Raw genomic sequence first — 22,842 nt, forward strand, 5'->3', positions numbered from 1 at the left:
TCCCTGCTCTGCTTGCTGAGACTGAATGGCATAATTCGGGTTACATCCACAGTTTACAAACATGTTCAGATAATCAGCTAAAGGATGGCTTCTTATAAGAGAGCCTTTACATATGCAGGTTACATTCTTGTGGAGGGATCATCTGTGGTACTACAGTGCGCTTCTTATGGTCTCAATAAGTTGGGGTATATGTGCGGTGACATCAGTCACACCATTAACTTATCAATGTACTCGTCTGCAAAGGAAAAAAACCTCTAATATAACAAATTAAAACAAATCCAGTGCAGATGATCCGGCAATCATCTATCAATCTGTTTTTCCGCTGGCAGCCATGATATAGAATCCCAGCATGTAATTGCTGCAGTTGATCAGTGACCTCCACATTGCCCACTTATACTTCCAGGCATCACTTAGTGAGCACATCATTGATGACGGCATGTGGACCAAAAGCCATCACGTGTTTCTCAACGCAGTGATTCTAGAGCAATGCCCCCTGGGAAATATTCAAAGCAAGCAATTGCTCTAGAATCACTGCGTTGAGAAACACGTGATGGTGTCTCCGCAGTGGTGGATGTTGATCTCCCTAAGGTCAACCATCCTTGCTCACATAGTCTTTTACTAGGCAATGCTCCCACTAGCCAGATTCCTACTCCACACTGATGAGGGGCAAATACCCCGAAACGGCTGTCTGTGGATGGATACCATGTTTGGTATAGGTGGTCTCCTTGACTGGAGACTGCCCTTCCCGTGGTTGTTCCTTCCCGGTGAAAGACCTGGCTAGTTTCCTGCCAGCGTTGAGAAACACGTGATGGTGTCTCCGCAGGCCTTCTTGCTTTGTGGACCAAAAGCTTCTGAATCACTTGGGTCAGCACTCTTGGCTCTTGGGTGTTGGTGATTGTATATATTATATTGCATTCCAGATCCATATCCTGTTGTGGCCTAAAATTTTGAGACTGACAGAAATTTTGGTTTTCACGCAGTTTGCCACTTCATTGTTTCTAGATCTTTAAAGGGGTTGTCCACTACTTGGATGGAACCCCTTCTCATTCCCAGAGATATCTGAAGCCACGTTCCCAGGGCCCACATGACATTATTATGACACTCACTCACTGTGACCCCATGGCTTACTTCTCCCTGCCTACAGACAATTGAGCAGGACGTGAGCACTGCGCTGACTTTCTTCTCAAACGTCTGAAGGAGAGGAGACAGAAGCCCGATGCTGATTGTTATGACACTCGGGCCTGCGACCAATATCACATCAGCCCTCGGGAACGCAACTTCAAACATCGCAGGAACTACGGCCACACCAGAGGGGAGTATAGGCTTATTTATATTTACGGGGATGAAAAAGGGGTAGGGGAAGGGTTTGTAAAAGTAGTGGACAACCCCTTGAAGTCTGATGGTTCTATAGTTACAGAAGTACAATTATCCACGTTTCATACGTTTTACCGACACATACATAAAGTTTATGTAAAGACTTAAAGGGAACCTGTCGCCACTTTTTTGGCGTATAAGCTGCGGCCATCACCACCGGGCTCTTATATACAGCAATCTAACATGCTGTATAAAAGAGCCCAGGCCGCTGTGAGAACATAAAAAACACTTTATAATACTTACCTATAGGTCGCGCGCTTGGCTATATGGGCGTCTCCGTTGTCCGATGCCGTAGCCGTCTCTTTTGGCCATCTTTGTTCTCCTTCTCTAGCTGCGGTGAATGACGCGTCGACGTCATCCCCACTCGCCGACATTCAGGTCCTGAGCAGGGCAGATCAAAGTATTGTAGTGCGCCTGCGCAGGACCGGCAAGTGTTTTATGACGTACACGCATCATGCACCCTGGCTTCAGAAAGAGGACAAAGATGGTTGAAAGAGGAGGCACCGGCACCGGAGAACAGAGATGCCCATATGGCCAACTGCGCGACCGTTAGGTAAGTATTATAAAGTGTTTTTTATGTTCTCACAGCAGCCTGGGCTCTTATATACAGCATATTAGAACGCTGTATATAAGAGCCCGGTGGTGGTGGCCGCAGCTTATACGCCAAATAAGTGGTGACAGGTTCCCTTTAATATTTATAGTATTGGCTTTAATTTTTTAAAAACTTCTGGCATTCACCCTCGCACCTAGATATCAGCTTCTGGCCCGAATCCTGAATGATGACAACAGATTTTAGTCTAATAAGTGCATGATGTTCATTGCAATTTCTGTGTTTTTGCTTGTTCACCCACATTGGATTGACCACGCTTTTAATGGGACTGATATCTGGGGAATTTCTTGGCCAATGAGCCAAAATTTCAATGTATTGTTCACCGAGCCACTTAGTTATCACTTTTGCCTTGTGACATAGCAAAATTGTGAGTGAGCCCTACTCCATGAATGAAAAGCACCTACACATGAATGGTCTCAGGATGCTTTACTGGTGGCATGACACCAGACTCATCGTAGAGCTCTCCTTTTCTTCTAAAGACAAACATTATTCCAAATGACCAAATGGTTGGAAGGGGGCTTCATCAGAGAAAATTTAAATGTAAAAAGGGCCTTCTGCCTCACATATTGTGAGTCGGCTTAGAATCAGGTGAGTGAGAAGAGGATCGACGCAGCATAGAAGACTGTAGAAGATGATTGATGATGATGATGATGATCGGAGCGACACTGAAAACCGTAGAAGATGATGATGATCGGAGTGACACTGAAAACCGTAGAAGATGGTGATCGGAGCGACAGTGAAAACCGTAGAAGATGGTGATCGGAGCGACAGTGAAAACCGTAGAAGATGGTGATCGGAGCGACAGTGAAAACCGTAGAAGATAGTGATCGGAGCGACAGTGAAAACTGTAGAAGATGATGATGATGATGATCGGAGCGACACTGAAAACCGTAGAAGATGATGATGATCGGAGCGACACTGAAAACTGTAGATGATGGTGATGATCGGAGTGACACTGAAAACTGTAGATGATGGTGATGATCGGAGTGACACTGAAAACTGTAGATGATGGTGATGATCGGAGCGACACTGAAAACTGTAGATGATGGTGATGATCGGAGCGACACTGAAAACTGTAGATGATGATGATGATGATTGGTGAGTATTAAACACACAAGTAACTGGGAAGTGCTTCTTTCAATATGTAGCACATGCATCCAGTAAAATCTTCTGATGCTGCACACATCTGGTCACAAATGAAAGACATGCTTCCTGGGCAGGATCATTTCTAAAGCTTTTTATATCTATATATTGCGTATTGTCCCTTAAAATTAAATTTATGATTTTTAATCTACTGTGAAGTCCAGGACAGCTTGTTCCATCTAGCCAACTATTGTTACCGTTCATCTCCCTACACTAACCAATAAAACTCTCGGTGCATTAAGTAAATGGAACTTGAAGGGCCCCGTCTTCCTGTGAAACCAGCTCTGCGTCATCCCTAAAGGGATTAAAAGCATTCTGAGAGTGTTGCCAACGCTCAGCAAGATAAACTCATAATATAACAGCATCTTGTCTCGTCTGAGTCTGCGATCCAAGCAATCAGCATGAAAGCCAATAGAAAACATTTTGGCAGAAAGCATTAGTATCCCCCAAATATTACCCACCCTCGTGGACAGGATTGAAAAATGTCATGCCAAAGCTAGCATACCACATGCCTTCTGTCCCTACCAGATGATCCATATTTCATAGCCGAATGTACAAACAAATCCAGGCCATTTCAAGCCTTGGCTCGTGTTGTGCCAGTGAGCGCAGTCCGCTTCCCCACCCGGAGCAGCCAGGCTCTGCTGGTGCAGTATGCGTCCTACCTTACACAACGCTGCCTCTGTGCTCACAGTAATGCACCACTAGCACAGGAATAGTATTTCTGTTACAGAACATTCCACCAACACCTCAAACCCCAGGAATACTACACCTTCTGCCAAGCTTCTATGTGGATATATTCTTCCTGGGAATACCGAGTGATAACCTACATTACAGCCCCCCGAGGGGACCCAGCTTTCCCATAATCTGAAAAGGCAAATCTACCAGGTTATGCAAACATAGTTGCTTTAGCCTAATATCTCCTCATTACAAGGCCGTTACTATACTTTTCTAATAACCTTCCAAAAACCACGATCTCAATAGCCAAAGATGACAAAATACAATGCTCACAAAGTTAGGGATATTTTGGTTTCGGGTGAAACTTCAGGATGACCCTAACATGCCCTCTGACCTTTTCAGGTGCACTTAATGTGACCTCTAATCTTTTCAATGCACATGTCCAACTGCTCAAAATTTCTGGACTTTTTGCACAACTTGCTGTTCTCTAACAAGGAGCTTCATGGCAAAATTCACAACAGGTGTTTGATCCATGAATTGGCAATACATTTTTGTGCTCAATTATAATTGGTATTTAAACCACCCTCCTCGTCATACTCATCACATTCTGACATCATGAGACCAAGAGAACACCTAACAATTGATCAACAGTACCTCGCCATTGGGAGGCTTCAAGCTGGATGTTCTCAGACAGAAGTGACTACTGTGCTTAGAGTGTCACAGAGTGTCATCAGCAGGTTGCAACAGAGATTCAGAGAGACTGGAAGAGTCACAGAAGGACATAGAAGTGGACATCCTTTGGCCACATCCCACACTGATGACTGCTTCATTGTGAACAATGCCCTTCGGAGCATGATGATGAATGCCACACAACTCCAAGCACATTTAAGGGAGGTGACAGGCACCAAGGTGTCTTGTCAGTCTAATAAAAACGGTTTACATCAGCGTGGTCTGTATGCTAGACGACGTGCAAGGGTACCTGACCATACCACCATGCACTGGTGTAATTATCTTGCTGGATGAGGGGTAGTAGGCCTCAGTGTTATTCACTGATGAAAGTTGATTGACGCGGAATAGAAATGATGGCAGCCAATGACGTTCAAGGAGAGCGATATGTATCAGTCACTGTTGTCATCAGACAATCCTTTGGTGGTGGTTAGTGTGGGCAGGTGTGCCAATCAATACAGAACTGCCCTACACTTTGTGAATAGTACAGTGACAGCTTCTACTACTTGAATAACATCATTAATTCAGTCATTGTGCCTCTGCATGAACAATACAGGCCTAATTTCAGCTTTATGGGTGACAAAGCTCCAGCTCATCGAGGTTGCATCATTAGAGAATGGCTGCTGGAGAGTAGGCTAACTCAAATGGTGCATTGCCTGCACTTTCTCCAGACCTCAATACCATGGAAAACGTATGGGATCAGCTGAAAGCTTAATCGGTGTGTAGAGGGCTTGTAATTGTGTACCTCAAAACCTGAATAACTTGAGGGCTGCCCTTCATGAAGATTGGGATGCCATGCCTCAGCAGACAATAACTCGACTTGTGAGCAGCATGAGATGTAATTGTCAGCTGTAATTGATGTTCAAGGCCACATGACAAGTTATTAAGACTTTGACATTTTTTTTGGGGGGGGGTTATACCCACCACTGTTGTAGGCTTTTGTTTCAACTAATTGTTTGAGATGAGTAACTACTACTTAAATACCCTACTTTATTGATAAAATATCCCTCTAGCGGTAATTTTTTCCATAAAATTTCATCCGAAAGTCCAATATCCCTAACATTTTGTGAATAGAGTAACATTCTCCTACTGGGATGGTGGATGCGGTAGAGCAGGTAATTATTTTTTTGCCAAAAGGGCAATCTTCTGTGCGAAACCCAAAATACCCAATTATAAGACAGTGAAGCCCGTCAGAGTACTGCGGCCGCTGTTAAAAAGCAAATCATACCCCAAATGTGAACAGAGCAGACTGGTGCTTTTTATTTCATTTTTCCCCCTAGAGACTCAGGCAATTCCGAATATTTTTTTATGGTGTGTAATGCATTCATCTAGCAATGGGATATGCTGTAGCTACATTACAGTAATAAGTCATATCCCCCTTTGACAGGAATCTCTGGTGCATAAATTATACAACTTCTTCTGCCTTTTTACTACCCCATACATTTAATTAAAAATCTATTTAGGTTTTCAGAAAAGCTCTGGCTGTATTCCAAGCTGGCAAATCAATACGACAGCTGATGGAGCACATTCAATTTATTAGAAAATCAGTCCTCTTCATCACACGTCACACGCTTGTCACCCAGCAGCCGACTCGTCATACTCATTACCCAGAGCTTGTTTGCAGTGATGGAAGTAAAAATAAATGCAAAATAGATACAAGATTATAAAAGACAGTGTTTCTTTACTGAGCAGTGAGACTATGGAACGCCCACATGATGTAATGGTTTATTAATAGGGATGATCGAATACCTCAAATATTCGGCTACGGACAAATTCGACAAATAAGTCGCCGCTATTCGACTATTTGGGAATATTCGATGCGCAGTGTAAAGGCTACTTTACACACTGCGATATCGGTCCCGATATCGCTAGTGTGGGTATCCGCCCCCATCTGTTGCGCGACACGGGCAAATCGCTGCCCGTGCCGCACAACATCGCCCAGAGCCGTCACACATACTTACCTGTCCGGTGACGTCGCTGTGACCGGCGAACCGCCTCCTTTCTAAGTGGGCGGTCCGTGCGGCGTCACAGCGACGTCACTGAAACGTCACTGAACCGCCGCCCAATCGCAGCGGAGGGGCGGAGATGAGCGGGACGTAACATCACGCCCACCTCCTTCCTTCCGCATAGCGGCCGGGAGGCAGGTAGGGAGAGCTTCCTCGCTCCTGCGGCGTCACACGCAGCGATGTGTGCTGCCGCAGGAACGAGGAACAACTTCGTTACTGCTGAAGTAACGATAATTGAGAATGGACCCCCGTGTCGCCGATTAGCGATTTTGCACTGTTTTGCAACGATGCAAAATCGCTCATCGGTGTCACACGCAACGGCATCGCTAATGCGGCCGGATGTGCGTCACAAAATCCGTGACCCCAACGACTCCGCATTAGCGATGTCGCAGCGTGTAAAGCCCGCTTAAGTCTATGGGAAACCTGAATAGTTGCAGAATAGCAACTATTCGGGATTCCCATAGACTTACATTGTGCATCGAATATTCGCATAGCGGCGACCTATTCGTCGAATATTCGTGAAGCCGAATATTACCGAATAATTGTGATATTCGATCATCCCTATTGATTAACTAAATAAGCTCAAGGAGGGTCTGGATGTCTTATTTGATAAAAAGAATACGAGGGCTGCTGATAAGTCTTTGGCCTTGTGATCTCTTTTTGTTTCTATGGTAAAATGTTACATCACATGAAAGCCTTATGTGTCTAATATATGTTTTCAAAATGTTGTGTTTGTTGCTTATGGGAACAGTGTTCTACGCATGCAGGAAAACAAAATGGCGGAGTATAATGCGATATTCACAGCAACTGAAAGCAGAGGAGTGATACATTCTTTGTTTCTACAAGGAAAGTCTGCGAAGGAGTTTCATGGTGATATGTCTCAGACATTGGGGCATCAATGCCCTTCATATTCCACAGCTAAGAACTGGGTTGCCAAATTTAAAAAGGGCCACTTCCACATCAATGATGAGGAACATCCTGGACGACAGAGTAGTGGTTGCTCCGGAGATTGTCGATGCTGTGCACAACCTCATACTGGAGAATCAACGAATTTCAGCTAAAGCAATGGCAGAAATCATGTGGATTTCCCGTGAACATGTTTGTGTCATTATCCATGAACATTTGGACATGAGGAAGCTATCTGCAAAGTGGGTCCCCAAATGTTTGACAACAGATCAGAGAAGCATGCGAGTGCAATCTTCCCGGTCCATTTGTCAGCATTTCCGGACTGATAAGAACGTCCTGGATCGACTGGTCACTATGGATGAGACCTGGATTTATCTGTATGACCCTGAAAACAAGGAGCAGTCTAAAGAGTGGAGGCACAGTGGTTCTCCTCGTCAAAGAAGTTCAGGGTGCAAAAATCAGCCACTAAGGTGTTGGCTTCTGTGTTCTGGGATAAGGAGGGTGTGCTGCTAGTGGACTACCTTCAAAAGGGTTCCACCATCAATGCAAGTTATTACATTGAAATTTTTGACTAATTGAAGGCAGCTCTGAAGGCAAAATGAGTGGCAAGCTGTCCAAAGGAATCTTGTTCCTCCAAGACAGCACCTCCGCTCACACTGCACAAGCAACCACGACAAAACTGTCAGAGCTGGCTTTCAACTGGTTGACCACCCACCATATTCACCAGATCTAGCTCCCTCCGACTATCATCTGTTTCCAAATCTGAACAAACACCTCAAGGGTACCAAATTTCACACCATTTCTGATGCCATGGCTGCTACAGATGCCTGGTTTGAGGCACAACCGAAATCCTTCTTTTTGCTAGGCTTACGGAACTCGGAATACCGATATAAGAAGTATGTTGACATGAGTGGATAGTATGTGGAATAAATATAAAGTTTCATCATCATACTTGTTTCTTTTTGGGTAAAGCCAAAGACTTAGCAGCCCCTCATATTACAAATTATGGGTATTAGGTTCGGTGATGGGGCATTGAACGAGTCTGATTGCTGTATGTGGAGTTGGGAAGGATTTTTTTTCCCCTAAAATCAGGCAATCAGCATCTGCCTCACAGGGTTTTTGCCTTCCTCTGGAACCTTATGTTGGGGCATACGTTGCACTTGATGGGCTTTTGTCATCTTTCAAACTTTAAAAATGTAAAAGATTATAACTTACCAATATTGGGATGTTTTAGAAGTCGGCAAATGCGAGCCTCACGCTCCAGCTTCTGGTGGTCTAAAAAAATAAGGAAACAGAGGTTTGGTGATTAATTTATGTTGAGACAATATTACTCTTGTTCTCATTATTATTTCTCATGTACTTAAAATAGACGTTAGTCTAGTAGCAGGCCCAGTTTCCTAAATTTAAAGTGGTATTCCCAAGTAGGATACCCCAAAAATGTCTGATAGATCTGATTAGCTCACACTATCTGTGGGTAGTGTGTCCAGAGCCTGCATTGTATGCTATGAGATGCAGCTTCAATCTGCTTTCCCCTGGATTCTGCTTTTATGATCTGACAGGGAGAAACCCATTACAAGCAGAAAGTGGGGGCGGCAGGATAAAGCTGCATAGGACCGTACAGGATATATTTCCAGTTCCTCAGGGGCTATGAAACTTGGCCCCTGAGGAACTGGAAATATAGGCTGCATTATAGAACCATATCCAAAGGGAAAAAAGGAGCCAAGGTGGCAAACAACCCAGGCATGGGGCATGTCAACTAAAACAGGTAGACACAGATCATATGAAAGAACCTATAAATTATTGTTTAATAGCTTAGACTGCTCTATATAGGCACAAAAAGTATTTCTACAATACAATTTATTGTTATCTTTTTACAATTGCACAATCCCAAGACTTTACTTCAGGGTCCAGAACCAGCAACTATAAAGGCCAAGCAGCGACATCAAAACAGAAAAAGAAATGGTGTCATTTGTATTCTTTCCACTGCGCAAAAGTATAGGTTTTGTTAAGTGTAAGAGTTTAGTTAACATAGAAAATTGCTAGGAATAATCTTTTCAATCCCAGCAGCTACAAGCTACAATTAAGCACAACGCAGCTCAGAAAAAGGGGACAATGAGCCTACTGCTGTTCTAACTGCGCCATCCAGAAAGAAATGTGATTTGCCGCTGAAGTGTAGGATAAATACGTTTATATATAACAAAAGTCTTCATTAACGCGTTACAAAGGGAATTACTGATCTGATAAAAGGTTACGCTCCGTTGAATCATGTATATGAAGCCGTGTTCAGAGCGTTACCTGTGTTTAGCTCTGTGGTACAGTGGTTTACAAGCCATTCATCTGGGTAATGATTAACAGTAGTATAAACCAAGAGTGTTTTATGGGCGCAAATGGGGCATGACAAACTATACTAGGAGGAAAGAAGACTAAAATGTGTAATTAGTGAGTGGTGGATGTTGGACAGTGAATGTACTTACTAACCCTGGAGCGTCTATTCTCCGGCCAATATTGCCCCATCCGAAAAACCAAACCGGATAGCAGCAGTAGATGCGGAAAGCTGAGAACTGTGACCAGATGGGTAGCACAGATACATTTTGCTTTTCTACTGTGTAATTTTTACATAAATAAAGCAGATGGTGATATTTTAGAAACTGGACTAAAATATGTTCACCAAACACAAAGCCAATAAAGTAGAACGTGTCAAATACAGTACATGACAATTAATTGTTCTGGAAAATGAAGTCTAATGCTGCGATCAGTAGGATCTCTACATAATCCATGCATGGGGACACTGTGACTGTGCCCACCCGCCAAGAAAGAAAAAAAATAATTTATGGACAAAACCATTATTCCGCACAAAGTAAGTATTTTCTAGAGTTTTCTGCTCATCTGTCTTTTACTCATGGAAACCAACATGCTTCTAACAGGAATGTTGGGTGGGTAAAAGCATGAGCATTTGGCCTACTGCAGTGTTAGGCTATGTGCGCACTAGAGCAAAATACCCGCGGATTTACCCGCGGATTTGCCGCGGAAATTTCTTGAGAAATGTCTGCAATCTTTGTGCAGACATTTCCCATGAAATTCTATGAGAAAAAAAAAAAGCTGTGCGCACTGGTGCGGATTTTTCTCAAGAAAGTTTTGGTGCGGAAATTTCTCGAGAAACTTTCTTGAGAAAATGAACATGTCCATTAAATCCGCAGGTATCCCGCGGATTTCTGCAGTACAGCCTGCAAAAATCCGCAGGGAACCACCCGCGGGAAAATCGCGGCAATTTCGCGGCAATTTCGCGGCAATTCCGCGGCAATTCCGCATGCGGTTTTGCCGCGGATTTTTTCCGGAGTTCAGCAAATCTTCACTCCCAGAAGTTTCTCGAGAAGATTTTCTCGAGAAACTTCACATCTCTAGTGCGCACATAGCCTTAGGCTATGTGCACACGGAGTATCTGGTTGCAGAACTTACTGCACTAAATCTGCATCTCTTGGCAGGAAAAAGGCTGCTTTTTTCAGTATGTTTTTGGTGCATTTTTCATGCACTTGCAATGGAAAAATGCTGGGGAAAAAAGCTGAAAGAATTGATTCTGCAGTTTAATTTTCTGCTGCAAATCTGCAAGGGATAAAAAAACAACATGCACAAAACTTCAGGATTCGCGTTGATTTTGCTGGCAAAAGGATTTGCCTGGCAAAAATCCACCTAAAAACACAGGGAAAAAAAAATGTGCTAAAAATGCACTGTGTGCACATAGCCTTAAGCAGGAGGAAACACTGGAAATAATAGCGTAAATAGGGTCTTATCCAATGATACACAGTAGGTAAGTGTAACTGAATACACTCACCTGGCAAGGTTGTGAAAGTCACCATCTCTGTAACTATACAGGAATGATGATAGCAGCAGCCCCGGGGTTTTCAGAATAGAGATATAAAGGCAGGAATCTGGTTTTCTTGCCGCGCTGTCACCAGGATACAATGTTGATTAAAGATTCTCTTAAGGCTGCATTCACACATCAGTTGTTTGCCAACAGGCACAATCCAGCAAAAACCTGAAAAAATGGATCCGGCGTCCGTTGCCGCCAGATCCGTTTTTTCCCCCCGTAGAATTCTATTAGCGCCGGATTGTGCCGGATGGCCTTGCGTTCCATCCAGCTTTCGCCGGATCCGGCAAAATTTGCTTGTCCAGCGGCCGGATGGAACGCTGAGGGGAACGTTTTTTGTCTCTGTCGAAAAACCGTATCGCGCCAGATCCAGCGCCGTACAGTGTGTTTTATAATGGAACCCTATGGACGCCGGATCTGATGTAATGTGGCAAAAAAACATGGATACGGCCGCTGGTCCGGTTTTTTTAACTGAGCATGCTCAGTATCACAAAAGATCAGTCAAAAAACTGAAGGAACTGATGGAAAAAAAACTGATGCAACTGATCCGTTTTTTTGCCGGATTAGTCGCGTCAGATTTTTTGCCGGATTGTGCCTGATGCCAAAAAACTGATGTGTGCAAGCAGCCTTATTCATATGCAGGTCAAGTCAACGCGTTTCTGAGGTCGCAGCCTCCTTCATCAGGACATCAGAGAAAATAAACAATTCAAAGAAAATGGGGGAGGACCTCCTATATATACGTATACAAGTCTGTATATATATATATGGGTCCTCCCCCATTTTCTCTGTATTGTTGATTTTCTCTAATGTCCTGATGAAGGAGGCTGCGACCTTAGAAACGCGTTGACTTGACCTGCACATGAATAAAGAGAATCTTTAATCAACATTGTATCCTGGTGTCAGCGTGGCAAGAAAACCGGATTCCTTCCTTATATCTCTATTCTGCACATAGCCTTAGGCTGTTTTCCATTTTTAGTTTGGTTTATTTATTTTTTGTGTTTGCATTTTTGCTGCATTTTTTCGATTGTTGGTGTTTATTTCTAGAAACAGAATCACCTGGGTGTGGTGTTCAATTGTGTAAGCTTTTTCAGAAGCTCCTTAAAGTGAACCTGTCATCAGAAATTTAGCTATAAAGCTAAAAGTTCCCCCCTCTGCAGCTCCTGGGCTGCATTCTAGGAAGCTTCCTATAGTTCTTGTGGCCCCTTTTATACCAAAATAAACACTTTGTAAACTTGTACCTTTTCTTATGCATGGGGGCGGGCTGCCTGGGGTCCGTTGCTGTCCTCCTGCCGATTTACGCCGCCCCCAAACGCTGAATTTCAAAGCTCAGGACGCCGCCCCTGGGTGCCTGTGGTCCCGCGCATGCGCTGTTCCACTGTAGCGGTGCCGTGCACGTGTGACCGCTGGTGACGCTTTGCGTGGGCACGAGGTTATGGGTGGCGCTGTGAGTGTCATCAGCAAGTGCCGCCCATAACCTCGTAACCGCACTTTCCCCTATTACTCCAGCGTTATGCGCAAGCGCTCGCTGGCCAGATGACCGGACGTCACCTGCTGCTGAGCAGGATGGGAAAGAGGTGACGTCCGGTCATCTGGCCAGCGAGCGCTTGCGCATAACGCTGGAGTAATAGGGGAAAGTGCGGTCACGAGGTTATGGGCGGCACTTGCTGATGACACTCACAGCGCCGCCCATAACCTCGTGCCCGCGCAAAGCGTCACCAACGGTCACACGTGCACACAGTGCACGGCACCGCTACAGTGGAACAGCGCATGCGCGGGACCACGGGCGCCCAGGGGCGGCGTCCTGAGCTTTGAAATTCAGCGTTCGGGGGCGGCGTAAATCGGCAGGAGGACAGCAACGGACCCCAGGCAGCCCGCCCCCATGGAAGATTTACGAAATTTGTATAAGAAAAGGTACAAGTTTACAAAGTGTTTATTTTGGTATAAAAGGGGCCACAAGAACTATAGGAAGCTTCCTAGAATGCAGCCCAGGAGCTGCAGAGGGGGGAACTTTTAGCTTTATAGCTAAATTTCTGATGACAGGTTCCCTTTAAAAAAAAAACAAAAAAAAAAACAAAGAAAAATAAAACAACACTACATGGGATCAAGTGTTGGAAAAGTTTCAAAACAAAAGCAAAGTAAAAAACACCATGAGATGTAATAATACAGGATCCATTCAAACAGCACCGAGATTGGGAAAACCTGAGTGTGACAATAAAGGGGAATTAGAAATACAAAAATACGTCTCGGCCTTCTTTGCCATCCTTGTTTGGAAACTACTGGGCATCACATAAGGGACAAAGCAGGCGGTGTGTCACACAGTAAGTGTAAAAGGAGCTGCACTGACTATCCAAGGTCAGGGCTAACACTACTGCGTCACCATGGCAACCAAACAGGCCGCCCCATGCTCGGTATAGCAACACACCAGCCCGAGCCTAAAAGGTTGTCCACACATTTTCTGAGCGGGGCGTGAAACGACATTTAAGAGTCATATAACGCTGGTGTCATGTCTCAGCCTCATGGCCAACAAACTCCCTTGTGTGCTGCCATGGCAAATTCCTGTCGTAACAGATATGCCATTCTACACTTGTTACCAACAATTATGTGTGAAGATCAGCTAAACTGGAACACATTAGATAAACGTCACCTACACGGCCATGCTGGCATCTGTGATGATGATGCCACCGCTCAGGGGCATCACGCTGGAGAAACATCTCCACCTGAAGGCGGCTCTGGTCAGGACCCAGGCGAAAGATGGCAGCTTCCAGTGACTTCTTATTAATCGCCCTCCTGACACGCCTGGATTACTAACCACCCTAAGGCTACTTTCACACATCCGGTTTGAGCCGTGCGGCTCAATCCGGCTGTGAAACCTATGTAACGGATGCGGCGAAAACACCGCATCCTTTACATTAGTTTTTACATGCGGCCCGTCCGTTTTTTTCCGGTTGCGACACGCTACTGAGCATGCGCAGTGGAAAAAAAACGCATGCATCCGGCATCCATAGGCATGCATTGAAAATGCGCCGCAGCGGCCGGATGCGGCGCGATGCGTTTTTTTTTTGCCGGAGCAAAAAACGTTGCAGGGAACGTTCTATCCAGCCGCCGCATCGGCTAAATCTGCCGCATGCGGCAAAAACCGGACCGAACGCAAGCCCCTGCGGCACAATACGGCACTAATGTAAGTCTATGCAAAAAAAAAAACGCAACCGGCGTTACAAAAGCCGGTTGCGGTTTTTCTGCAGAACGCCGAAATTGTGCCGCAGAGCAAAAATCCGGATGTGTGAAAGTAGCCTAACACACATAATATGACAAATCTGGAACAGATTGGTTTCTCTACATTACATGGTCCTTCGTTAGTGCTCCTGGAAAAAGTATCAATACATTGACAAGTGGGTGTTACCATTCTTCTTGTCTGACTCAGTCCCACCATGGTCAGACTGCACAGGGACACAGCCCTAACTGGTCACACCCAGTTGTCAATTTATTTATAGATTTCTATAAGGAATAACAGGAACAACACAATGCAGCATTCTAAGAAAAAATGCTCTAAAATTGGTATATTTTGGGGGAAAAGTATTTACAGAGAACTAAAATGTCCAATTTAAAGACTATGTCCAATTTGGAGCCTCTATGAAGGAATTTTTAGTTGATTAATTGGTATCTCCAGGTTATGTAGCTGTTAGTATAGGACTGCTATAAAAGGATATCACACTGGAGGACCAGGCATGTCCATGCATTACACGTACAGACTACTGATCCCCATGGTAATGGTTCAATGCTTAAAGGGATCCTGGGATCACCAGGATTTTCGTATATAAGCTAAAGCCAGTGCTGTACTGGCACTATCGGCTGATTCTATACATACCTGGAGTGGTCAGCTCGGATGTATAGGTTATGAAATCCAAGAAAGTAGCGGGTTTTTTTTGTTTTTTTTTGTTAAAATAGTCAGCTTCTTGAGTGAAATATCTGGGAGGGAATTCATAGTTATCCCCTCCCTCTGTTAGAATTAACATAAGTATTATACAAGCAGTTTAATTTTTGACTTGCAGGACCTGTGTGAGGTCATACCCATGTGACCAGAAGGGGCGGGGCCTCAGCCAGCAAAAAAAATGTTGCTTCTTAGTATCAGCTTTGTTGGCTGAGGCCCCGCCTCTTCTGGTCGCATGGGTATGACCTCACAGGTCCTGCAAGTCAAAAAGTAAATCGATTGTATAATACTTATGCAGATTCTAACAGGGGGAGGGGATAACTATGAATCCCCCCCAGATATTATCTGATCCTCAGCTGCTGTCACTCAAGAAGCTGCCAATTTTAGAAACTTTACTTTCTTGGATTTCAAAACCTATACATCCAATCTGACCACTAAAGGTATGTAGCGAATCAGCCTGATAGTGCCAGTATAGCACTGGCTTTAGGTTATATACGAAAATCCTGGTGATTGGTTCCCTTTAATATTCTTAAAAATTCTGCTGCACGCTTGATGGTAGCATCACCAACAGGCCACAAGTGATAACTGGGGTATAAACAGCGAGAAAACCAGTGAGAAGTTTAATGGCAGGGACATTCAAGAAAGACATTGATATATTTGAGCAATTCCAGAGAAGAACAATCAAGCTGGTAGAAGGTCTGCAAACCATGTCCTATGAAGACCGGCTAATAGAACAACGAATGTTTTGTTTGGAAAAGAGAAGAATGAGAGGAGACTTAGGGAATATGTCAGCAGGTTTTTGTTATGTAATCTGACGACAGCAAAAATGTTGCTTCCCATTATCAGCTATGTTGGCTTAAGCCACGCCCCATATGGTCACATGGGTATGACATCAGCACAGGTCATTCTAGTCAAAGTAAATCGATTCTATAATAGAATTAGCATAAATAAAAGGGGGAGGGGATAACTATGAATACCCATCTCAGCTACCAGCTGCTATCATCTAAAAAGCCGCTGATTATACAAACTTTACTGGTTTGTGTTTCAAAACCTATACATCCTACCTGACAACTAAAGGTATGTATAGAATCAGCATGATAGTGCCAGTATAGCACTGGCTTTAGGTTATATAGAGAAATCCTACTGATTTCTCCACTTTAAACCAAAATAGCAAAGAAACAACAGATTGGACCTTGACAAGACAGGAATCCCTGAATTCTATGTTTAAACCCTTGCTGCATGCTGTCTTCAGATTACAAAACAAATACCTGCCAACATATTCCCCAAGTCTCCTCTCAGACTTCTCTTGCAAACTAAACATCACTAGTTCTTTTAGCCGGTCTTCATATGACATGGTTTGCAGACCTTCTACCATCTTGATTGTTGTTTTCTGGAATTGCTCCAATATAAGCAGCAGGAGACAAGCAGAACTTCTCACTGCTCGGACTACAATGTCACGCCCATGGCAGTCTGGCACGCCCCTCCACTGATTGTACTCTGACAGTGATGTGCCAATCTCTATAGACTTCACCCAGAAATTTAAGTGATACATCGCTGGATTCTGTATCTCTTTGCCTACATCATGCTGCTCTCAGACGAGGTAGTAAAAACCTGCTGACAGATTCCATTTAATAGTAGTCTACAAATATCTGAAAGGTAGTCCCAGTGCAGAGGGAATTACCGTATTCTCATTAGCACACTGAGGTATAAGAAGTAATGGGATGAAGCTAAAAGGAAGGAGATTCAGATTAGACATTAGGACATTTTTCTGACCATGAGGGCAGTCAGAGAGTGGAACAGGAGACAGAAATCTTAAAATGGAAAGTGGATAAACATATAGCTGGGAGGATTTAGGAAAACCTGCACTCGCAGGGGTTGGACCCAATGGCCCTTGAGGTCCCTTCCAACTCTACCATTCTAGGAGTTTATGACCCTTCTAACAAAAAGAGGTCCTCCAAAGAGGAAATTCTATTTAACCACAGTTTTACAATACCATGAGCACAAGACATTAACATTTAGTGCATTTTAGCATTAAAATACTAACACAACCAATATGTGGCAGCAGTATCCTCATAGCCCAAGTAGAAAGTAAACACCACTGAATCAAAATAAAGTTATATATGCAGGATTTTTACATGCAAAGCCCATACAAAGAAAAAAGCAGGCTGTAAACTAGATGCCAAGATTTGTATTAGCCCCCCCCCCCTCCCAAAAAAGGACTGATTGCCTATTTCTAACAGTTTTATGGACTATAGAGAGGAGCAGTCACTTGCCAAAAATATGAACTACTCTACCTGATTAAAACGTTGCGGTTTTTCTGGATCTGGGATTAATATTTTGCTATTGAGCCTCTTCAACACCAAGATCTGTATTCCCCTTTTCTATATGTAAATTTAGTATTGTTCATCAAGTGGGCGTGGTCCTCAAAAAGACTCCCATAGAGAGGCCCATACCCCACTTGGCTTACATACAAGGAAGAGGGGAAATATGTCAAAAATGGGAATGGAGAGCCACAAAAAAAAAACAAAAAAAAAACAACAAAGACATTGATGTCAAGTGATCGGTCTGCTTTGAATTGCACTTGGTCGTGCACGAGGCCTTTAAATGTCAGCTTAGGCGGCTTTCACACTACGTTTTTTTAACATGCGTCATGAACGTTTTTTTAACACAAACGGATCCAGTGCAAATGCGTTTTCATTTCAATGCATTTGCAATGGACTCGCGTCAACATGCGTTCACATGCGTTTGCGTGCGTTATAGTGAGATCCAGTGACTTGCAGTTTAACTTTTTTCAAAAATGCTACTTGTAGCGTTTTTGAGCTGCGTCCAAATACTGCAAATTGCTGGATTCTGACTATACTGCATGCAAACGCATGTGAACGCTGGCATGCTGATAGACAGGATCCTGCTTGCTCTACTGAGCATGCCCAGAAACCAGCCTGGTGTGATCAGTCTCTCTCTCCCCCTCCCTCTCTCCCCCGCCTGAGAGCTGCGGAGGCTCATAACCAAGGTAAACATCGGGTAACTTGCTTGTATACCCAATGTTTACCTTGGTTACGTGTGCAGGGAGCCCAGCTCCTAGCAGCTGCAGACGCTCGTAACCAAGGTAAATATTGTGTATCCAAGCAAGTTACCCGATGTTTACCTTGGTTACGAGCCTCTGCAGCTGTCAGATGCCAGCTCCCAGTCTCACGTTCAGTTCCCCTCACTCCCGATCACATGACTCCAATGCCCGCCCCTAAACTTCAAGTGACAGGATCCTGCAAAATCACACATGCGTTTTTCTCTGCAAAAACAGAAACCACTTTTGCAGCAAAAAAAACGTTCATGACGCATGCTAAAAAACATAGTGTGAAAGCAGCCTTACAACACTGTTTTCTACAGCACTGTACTATGTGTTTTGTGTTATAAGTTGAGAAGTTGGAAACGTACCAGAAATATACAAGAAAAACGACAAGAACAAAATTAAATATTAGTTTCATTTACATGAGAATATTAGGGGAGCAGCGGCAGGCGTGAGGGTGCAGAGTGCCGAAAAATAATAGATATTTAGAAACGGAGAAACAAACATAATATGAAAGTATTAGATTTCCCAGGAAGACAAGAGCACTGTGTAAGCACATTCTGGCTGCAGGCTTTCTGGATCCAAGAGGATATTGATTTACAGTGATTTCATCGCTTACAGCTTCATTTATCACCACTCGACTGAGAATGAGTGAAAGTAGGGGCAGCACGGGTGCGCTATAATAATACTGTGCAGCAAACCCAGAGCTCACCTACTTAGTTATATTATCCTGGTTACTAGTGGTGAGCGAGCACTATCATGCCCGGGTGCTCGCTACTCGGAAGGAACAGTCGGGCGCTCGGATGGGTGTGACTCGTGTACCGAATAGTAGTCACACAGGCTGACTGCAGACTTTACTAAAAACCTCCTTAGGTCCTTGATATCGGAAAAGATCAATTAATCAGGAAGAAAAAAAAAAATCTCGGCTCATAAATACGTAAAACCTGGAAATTCCAGTGCAATGATACTATTTGTGCACCTGCATTCTGCTACAAACACGAAGCTTTTACAGTTTTCAAAAAAATGCTGAAAAATCATAACACGGCCATAATAATAAGACACTGAAGGCTGATCACAGATGAACAAGTTGTTTTTTCAGCAAAAACGGACAAAGAACAAAAAGAAAAAAACAACAACTTTTAATAGTCCATAAGAAAACTAGAAAATGTGCAATAATCATCCAAAGCCAGGAGCACAATTGGGGAAAGTGAGAACTAAGGTCATGCTTGTGTAAAGTGACAGCACAACCGGAGGCTTCTATTTACACATTAAATGAGCCACAAGCAATGACACGCACCGGTAGGAGCGTCACACAGGGCCAGGTGAGGCCAGGCCGGCCTGGGAAAAATGGCGTCTCCAAGAGAAAAAAAGGAGCAAGCCCATGTCTACTACACAGCACATTCAGTAATAACAATTACTACTTGGCCCTAAAAGATACAAAGTTCATAAACAACAATTTATCCTTAAAGAAACCGGTCATGAGGCTCAAGCATGAATATCTAACGGTATGGGCATAAAGGCGCTGGTCACTGTACGAATCCGCAGCCTGGTTGTTCTTTAATCACCATTGGAGCAATGAGTGGTTCGTGCATCGGGTCGGGACTGCAAGAAGAGACTACGGGGCGTCCATTCAAGACCAGAGGCAGCTGAGGGTCTTTGGTAGAGGTGAAGATCCTCCCCACAGTCTCGCCTTGATACAACAGCTTATTCCACTGACCTTCAAATGGTGATTAAGGAATAACCAGACTATGGATTTCTCCAGTGAAGATATCTATTAAAAGGAACCTGTCACCTATGGGGCGGTCCGGTCCAATGGGAGTTGCTGGTCTCGGTCCGCACCTTTTATCTTTTTGCGATCGCTGTCCTCTCTCTCTGCTTTGTGTGGATGATGGAGAATGTCCACCATTGTGCTCCTGCACACACCGCATGCACGAGCGTTTCTTGACCTTTCCTTGAGCCTGCGTATGACACTACTTTGCTCTGCCCGCAGCAGGGCACAGAGAGGAGAGCATGCACAGGAGAATAATGGAGGACAGTGTGTGGAGGACATATGACGCATGATCCACATGAAGCAAGAAGGAGGACAGCGATCGCAAGCAGAGAGGAGGTCAAGACTAGAGATGCCCATCGGAACAGACCACCCCGCATGCAAGTAGGTGACAGATTCCCTTTAAATTAGCAGTATAGCGCCTTTATACCCATACCTTTAGTTTATCATTCCTGATCTTGATGACAGGTTCTCTTTAAAGGGACTCTGTCACCAGGTTTTTGCCACAGCAGCAAACTGTAGGGGCAAAGAACCCCGATTCCAGTAATGTGTCACTTACTGGGATGCTTACTATAGTTTTGATAAAATCACTGATTAGAAGTAGTTTGTCACTACAGGACTAGTGAACCTGCCGCCATGTAATCCACCATATTCCTGAGCTTTGTATAACCCCGCCCCACCACTGATTATTTGCTTTCTTCCTATGCACTGTGTACACAGAAAGCTGCCAATCAGTGCTGTGGGTGGATTATGCAGAGCTCAGCATTCAGAAAACTGGTAGATCAGATAAAACCATGGTTTTATCAACACTACTGCAAGTAAGGCTACTTTCACACTTGCGTTCAGCGCATTCCGTCACTATGGAGAATAGCGCAGTCCGTTAACGCACTGCGCTATTCTCCGTAGACTTGTATGGACGACGCACTGTAACGCAAGTGTCTGCGTTGCATCCGCTGGACGACGCAGCGTCGTTATTTTGACGCTGCGTCGGGCGGATGGAACGCTGCATGTAGCGTTTTTCTGCGCTTGGCGGAGTGTCAAAAAAACGCAACCTGCAGGAATCCGTTTGGCGTCCGTTGTTTTTATAATGGACGCCTATGGTGGCGGATTCCGTTAGAATGCGTCATTTGACGGATTCCGTTAACGCATCCGTCTTTACACAACTGCGCATGCTCAGATGTGTAAAGTCAAGGAAAAAAACCTATAACGGATTGCGTTATTTTGTATGATCCGTAGCATTGCGTTGTGCCACTATATGCAACGCATCCGTTACATGCGTCACACAACGCAATGCTACAGATCCCGTCCAACGCAAGTGTGAAACTAGCCTAAGGTGTTGTCTGGTTAATCTGTTGGGTAGTACTGTAATAAGTAAGCTGTGGCTGAGCAGCAGAATAAAGGCATTCTGTCTTCTTAACTGACCATACTTTAATCTTGGCTCCGTAAAACACAGTACAGTTAGACCCTCTACTGCAGGGGTCTCAAACACGCGGCCCGCGGGCCACATGCGGACCATCAGGCTGCTTCGTGCGGCCCCCAGGGCCCGTGCCCCTGGTCACTATCGCTGCCGGTGCAGGGGCCGCAGCCACTGTCTGCACTTTGTTAGATGAGTGTTTTGCAGGTGCTGCGTTCTCAGAGGCAAGGACTGAGTGCGCGCAGCGCCGGCAAAACAACCATCTGATCTGCCATAAATCGCTGCCAGTGGCTGAGGTCCCTGCACCGGCCGCGATAGTCACCGGGGCACGGTCTGCAGACAGCACGAAGCAGAGGTGAGGAGCCGAGGGAACGCGGGACAGGTGAGAAGAAAGGTGTTTTTTTATTTGTTGTGTATGTGAAGGACGGCACATTAACCCCTTAGCGACCTATGACGTACTGGGTACATCATGGCTCCCTGGTACTTAAGGATCCATGACATACCCAGTACGTCATGGTGAAATCGCAGCCCCGGTGGCTGCGATCGCTGTTTGCATTGCAAATAGCAAATACCTTAGATTCGGGGAGGAGGGGACCTCAGGAGGGGTGGTGTCTCCTCCCCGGACCTACGGAGGCTGTGATTGGCTGACGAACGCCGCACAGCCAATCACAGCCACTGTAATGTTCCAGCCATTAAAAATGGCTGTAACATTGAAATCCAGCCATGATCAGTGCAGCTGTAGCACCGATCATTGGCTGGAGCTGGGTGACCTCAGTTTCACCCGCCCCCAGCTCTGATTGGAGAGATTGGCATTGTGACCGATCTGTCCAATCACTGTGGATCTGGGGCCAGAGACCGCCCACTTCAGCTTCACTCAGGAATCTGTGGGTGGAAGGAAGCCGAGAGCGATCGGTAAATTATCACCTTTCACCCGCCGCCGCCGCCACTGCCACCCCCATTACTACAGGATGGGGACATTACTATAGAATAGAGACAAGGTGGGCACATAACTATAGAATGGGGACAAGGTGGGCACATGTCTATAGGATGGGGAAAAGGTGGGCACATGTCTATAGAATAGGGACAAGGTGGGCACATGACTATAGGATGGGGGACAAGGTAGGCACATGACTACAGAATAGGGACAAGGTGGGCACAGTCTATAGGATGGGGAACATTTACTAAAAGATGTTGGCCAAAAATTTCTATATAGTGATAATTGAACACTATTAGTTACAAGAAAGGGATAAAATGTAAAAAAAAAAACAAAATAAGGCATGACTTTTTTAACATCAATTTTTTTTTTTTAGATTTAACCAAAGAATGTGCACATTTGTTATAATAAACAAGTGAAAAATGTTGA

The 22,842-nt window shown here is 44.6% G+C and overlaps 1 protein-coding gene across 24 annotated transcripts in view; it reads right to left on the reverse strand.

The window, feature by feature from the left end:
- CAMK2G (calcium/calmodulin dependent protein kinase II gamma) overlaps positions 1–22,842 on the reverse strand; it is a 333,717-nt gene that overhangs the window by 159,467 nt on the left and 151,408 nt on the right. For all 24 annotated transcript variants that reach the window (XM_075348871.1, XM_075348864.1, XM_075348870.1 and 21 more), the window contains exon 3: positions 8,656–8,715. In XM_075348871.1, the coding sequence (XP_075204986.1) occupies positions 8,656–8,715 (60 nt within the window). The remainder of the gene's footprint in view (positions 1–8,655; positions 8,716–22,842) is intronic.

The sequence above is a fragment of the Anomaloglossus baeobatrachus genome, chromosome 5, assembly GCF_048569485.1.
Source record: "Anomaloglossus baeobatrachus isolate aAnoBae1 chromosome 5, aAnoBae1.hap1, whole genome shotgun sequence".
NCBI classification, from domain to species: Eukaryota; Metazoa; Chordata; class Amphibia; order Anura; family Aromobatidae; genus Anomaloglossus; species Anomaloglossus baeobatrachus.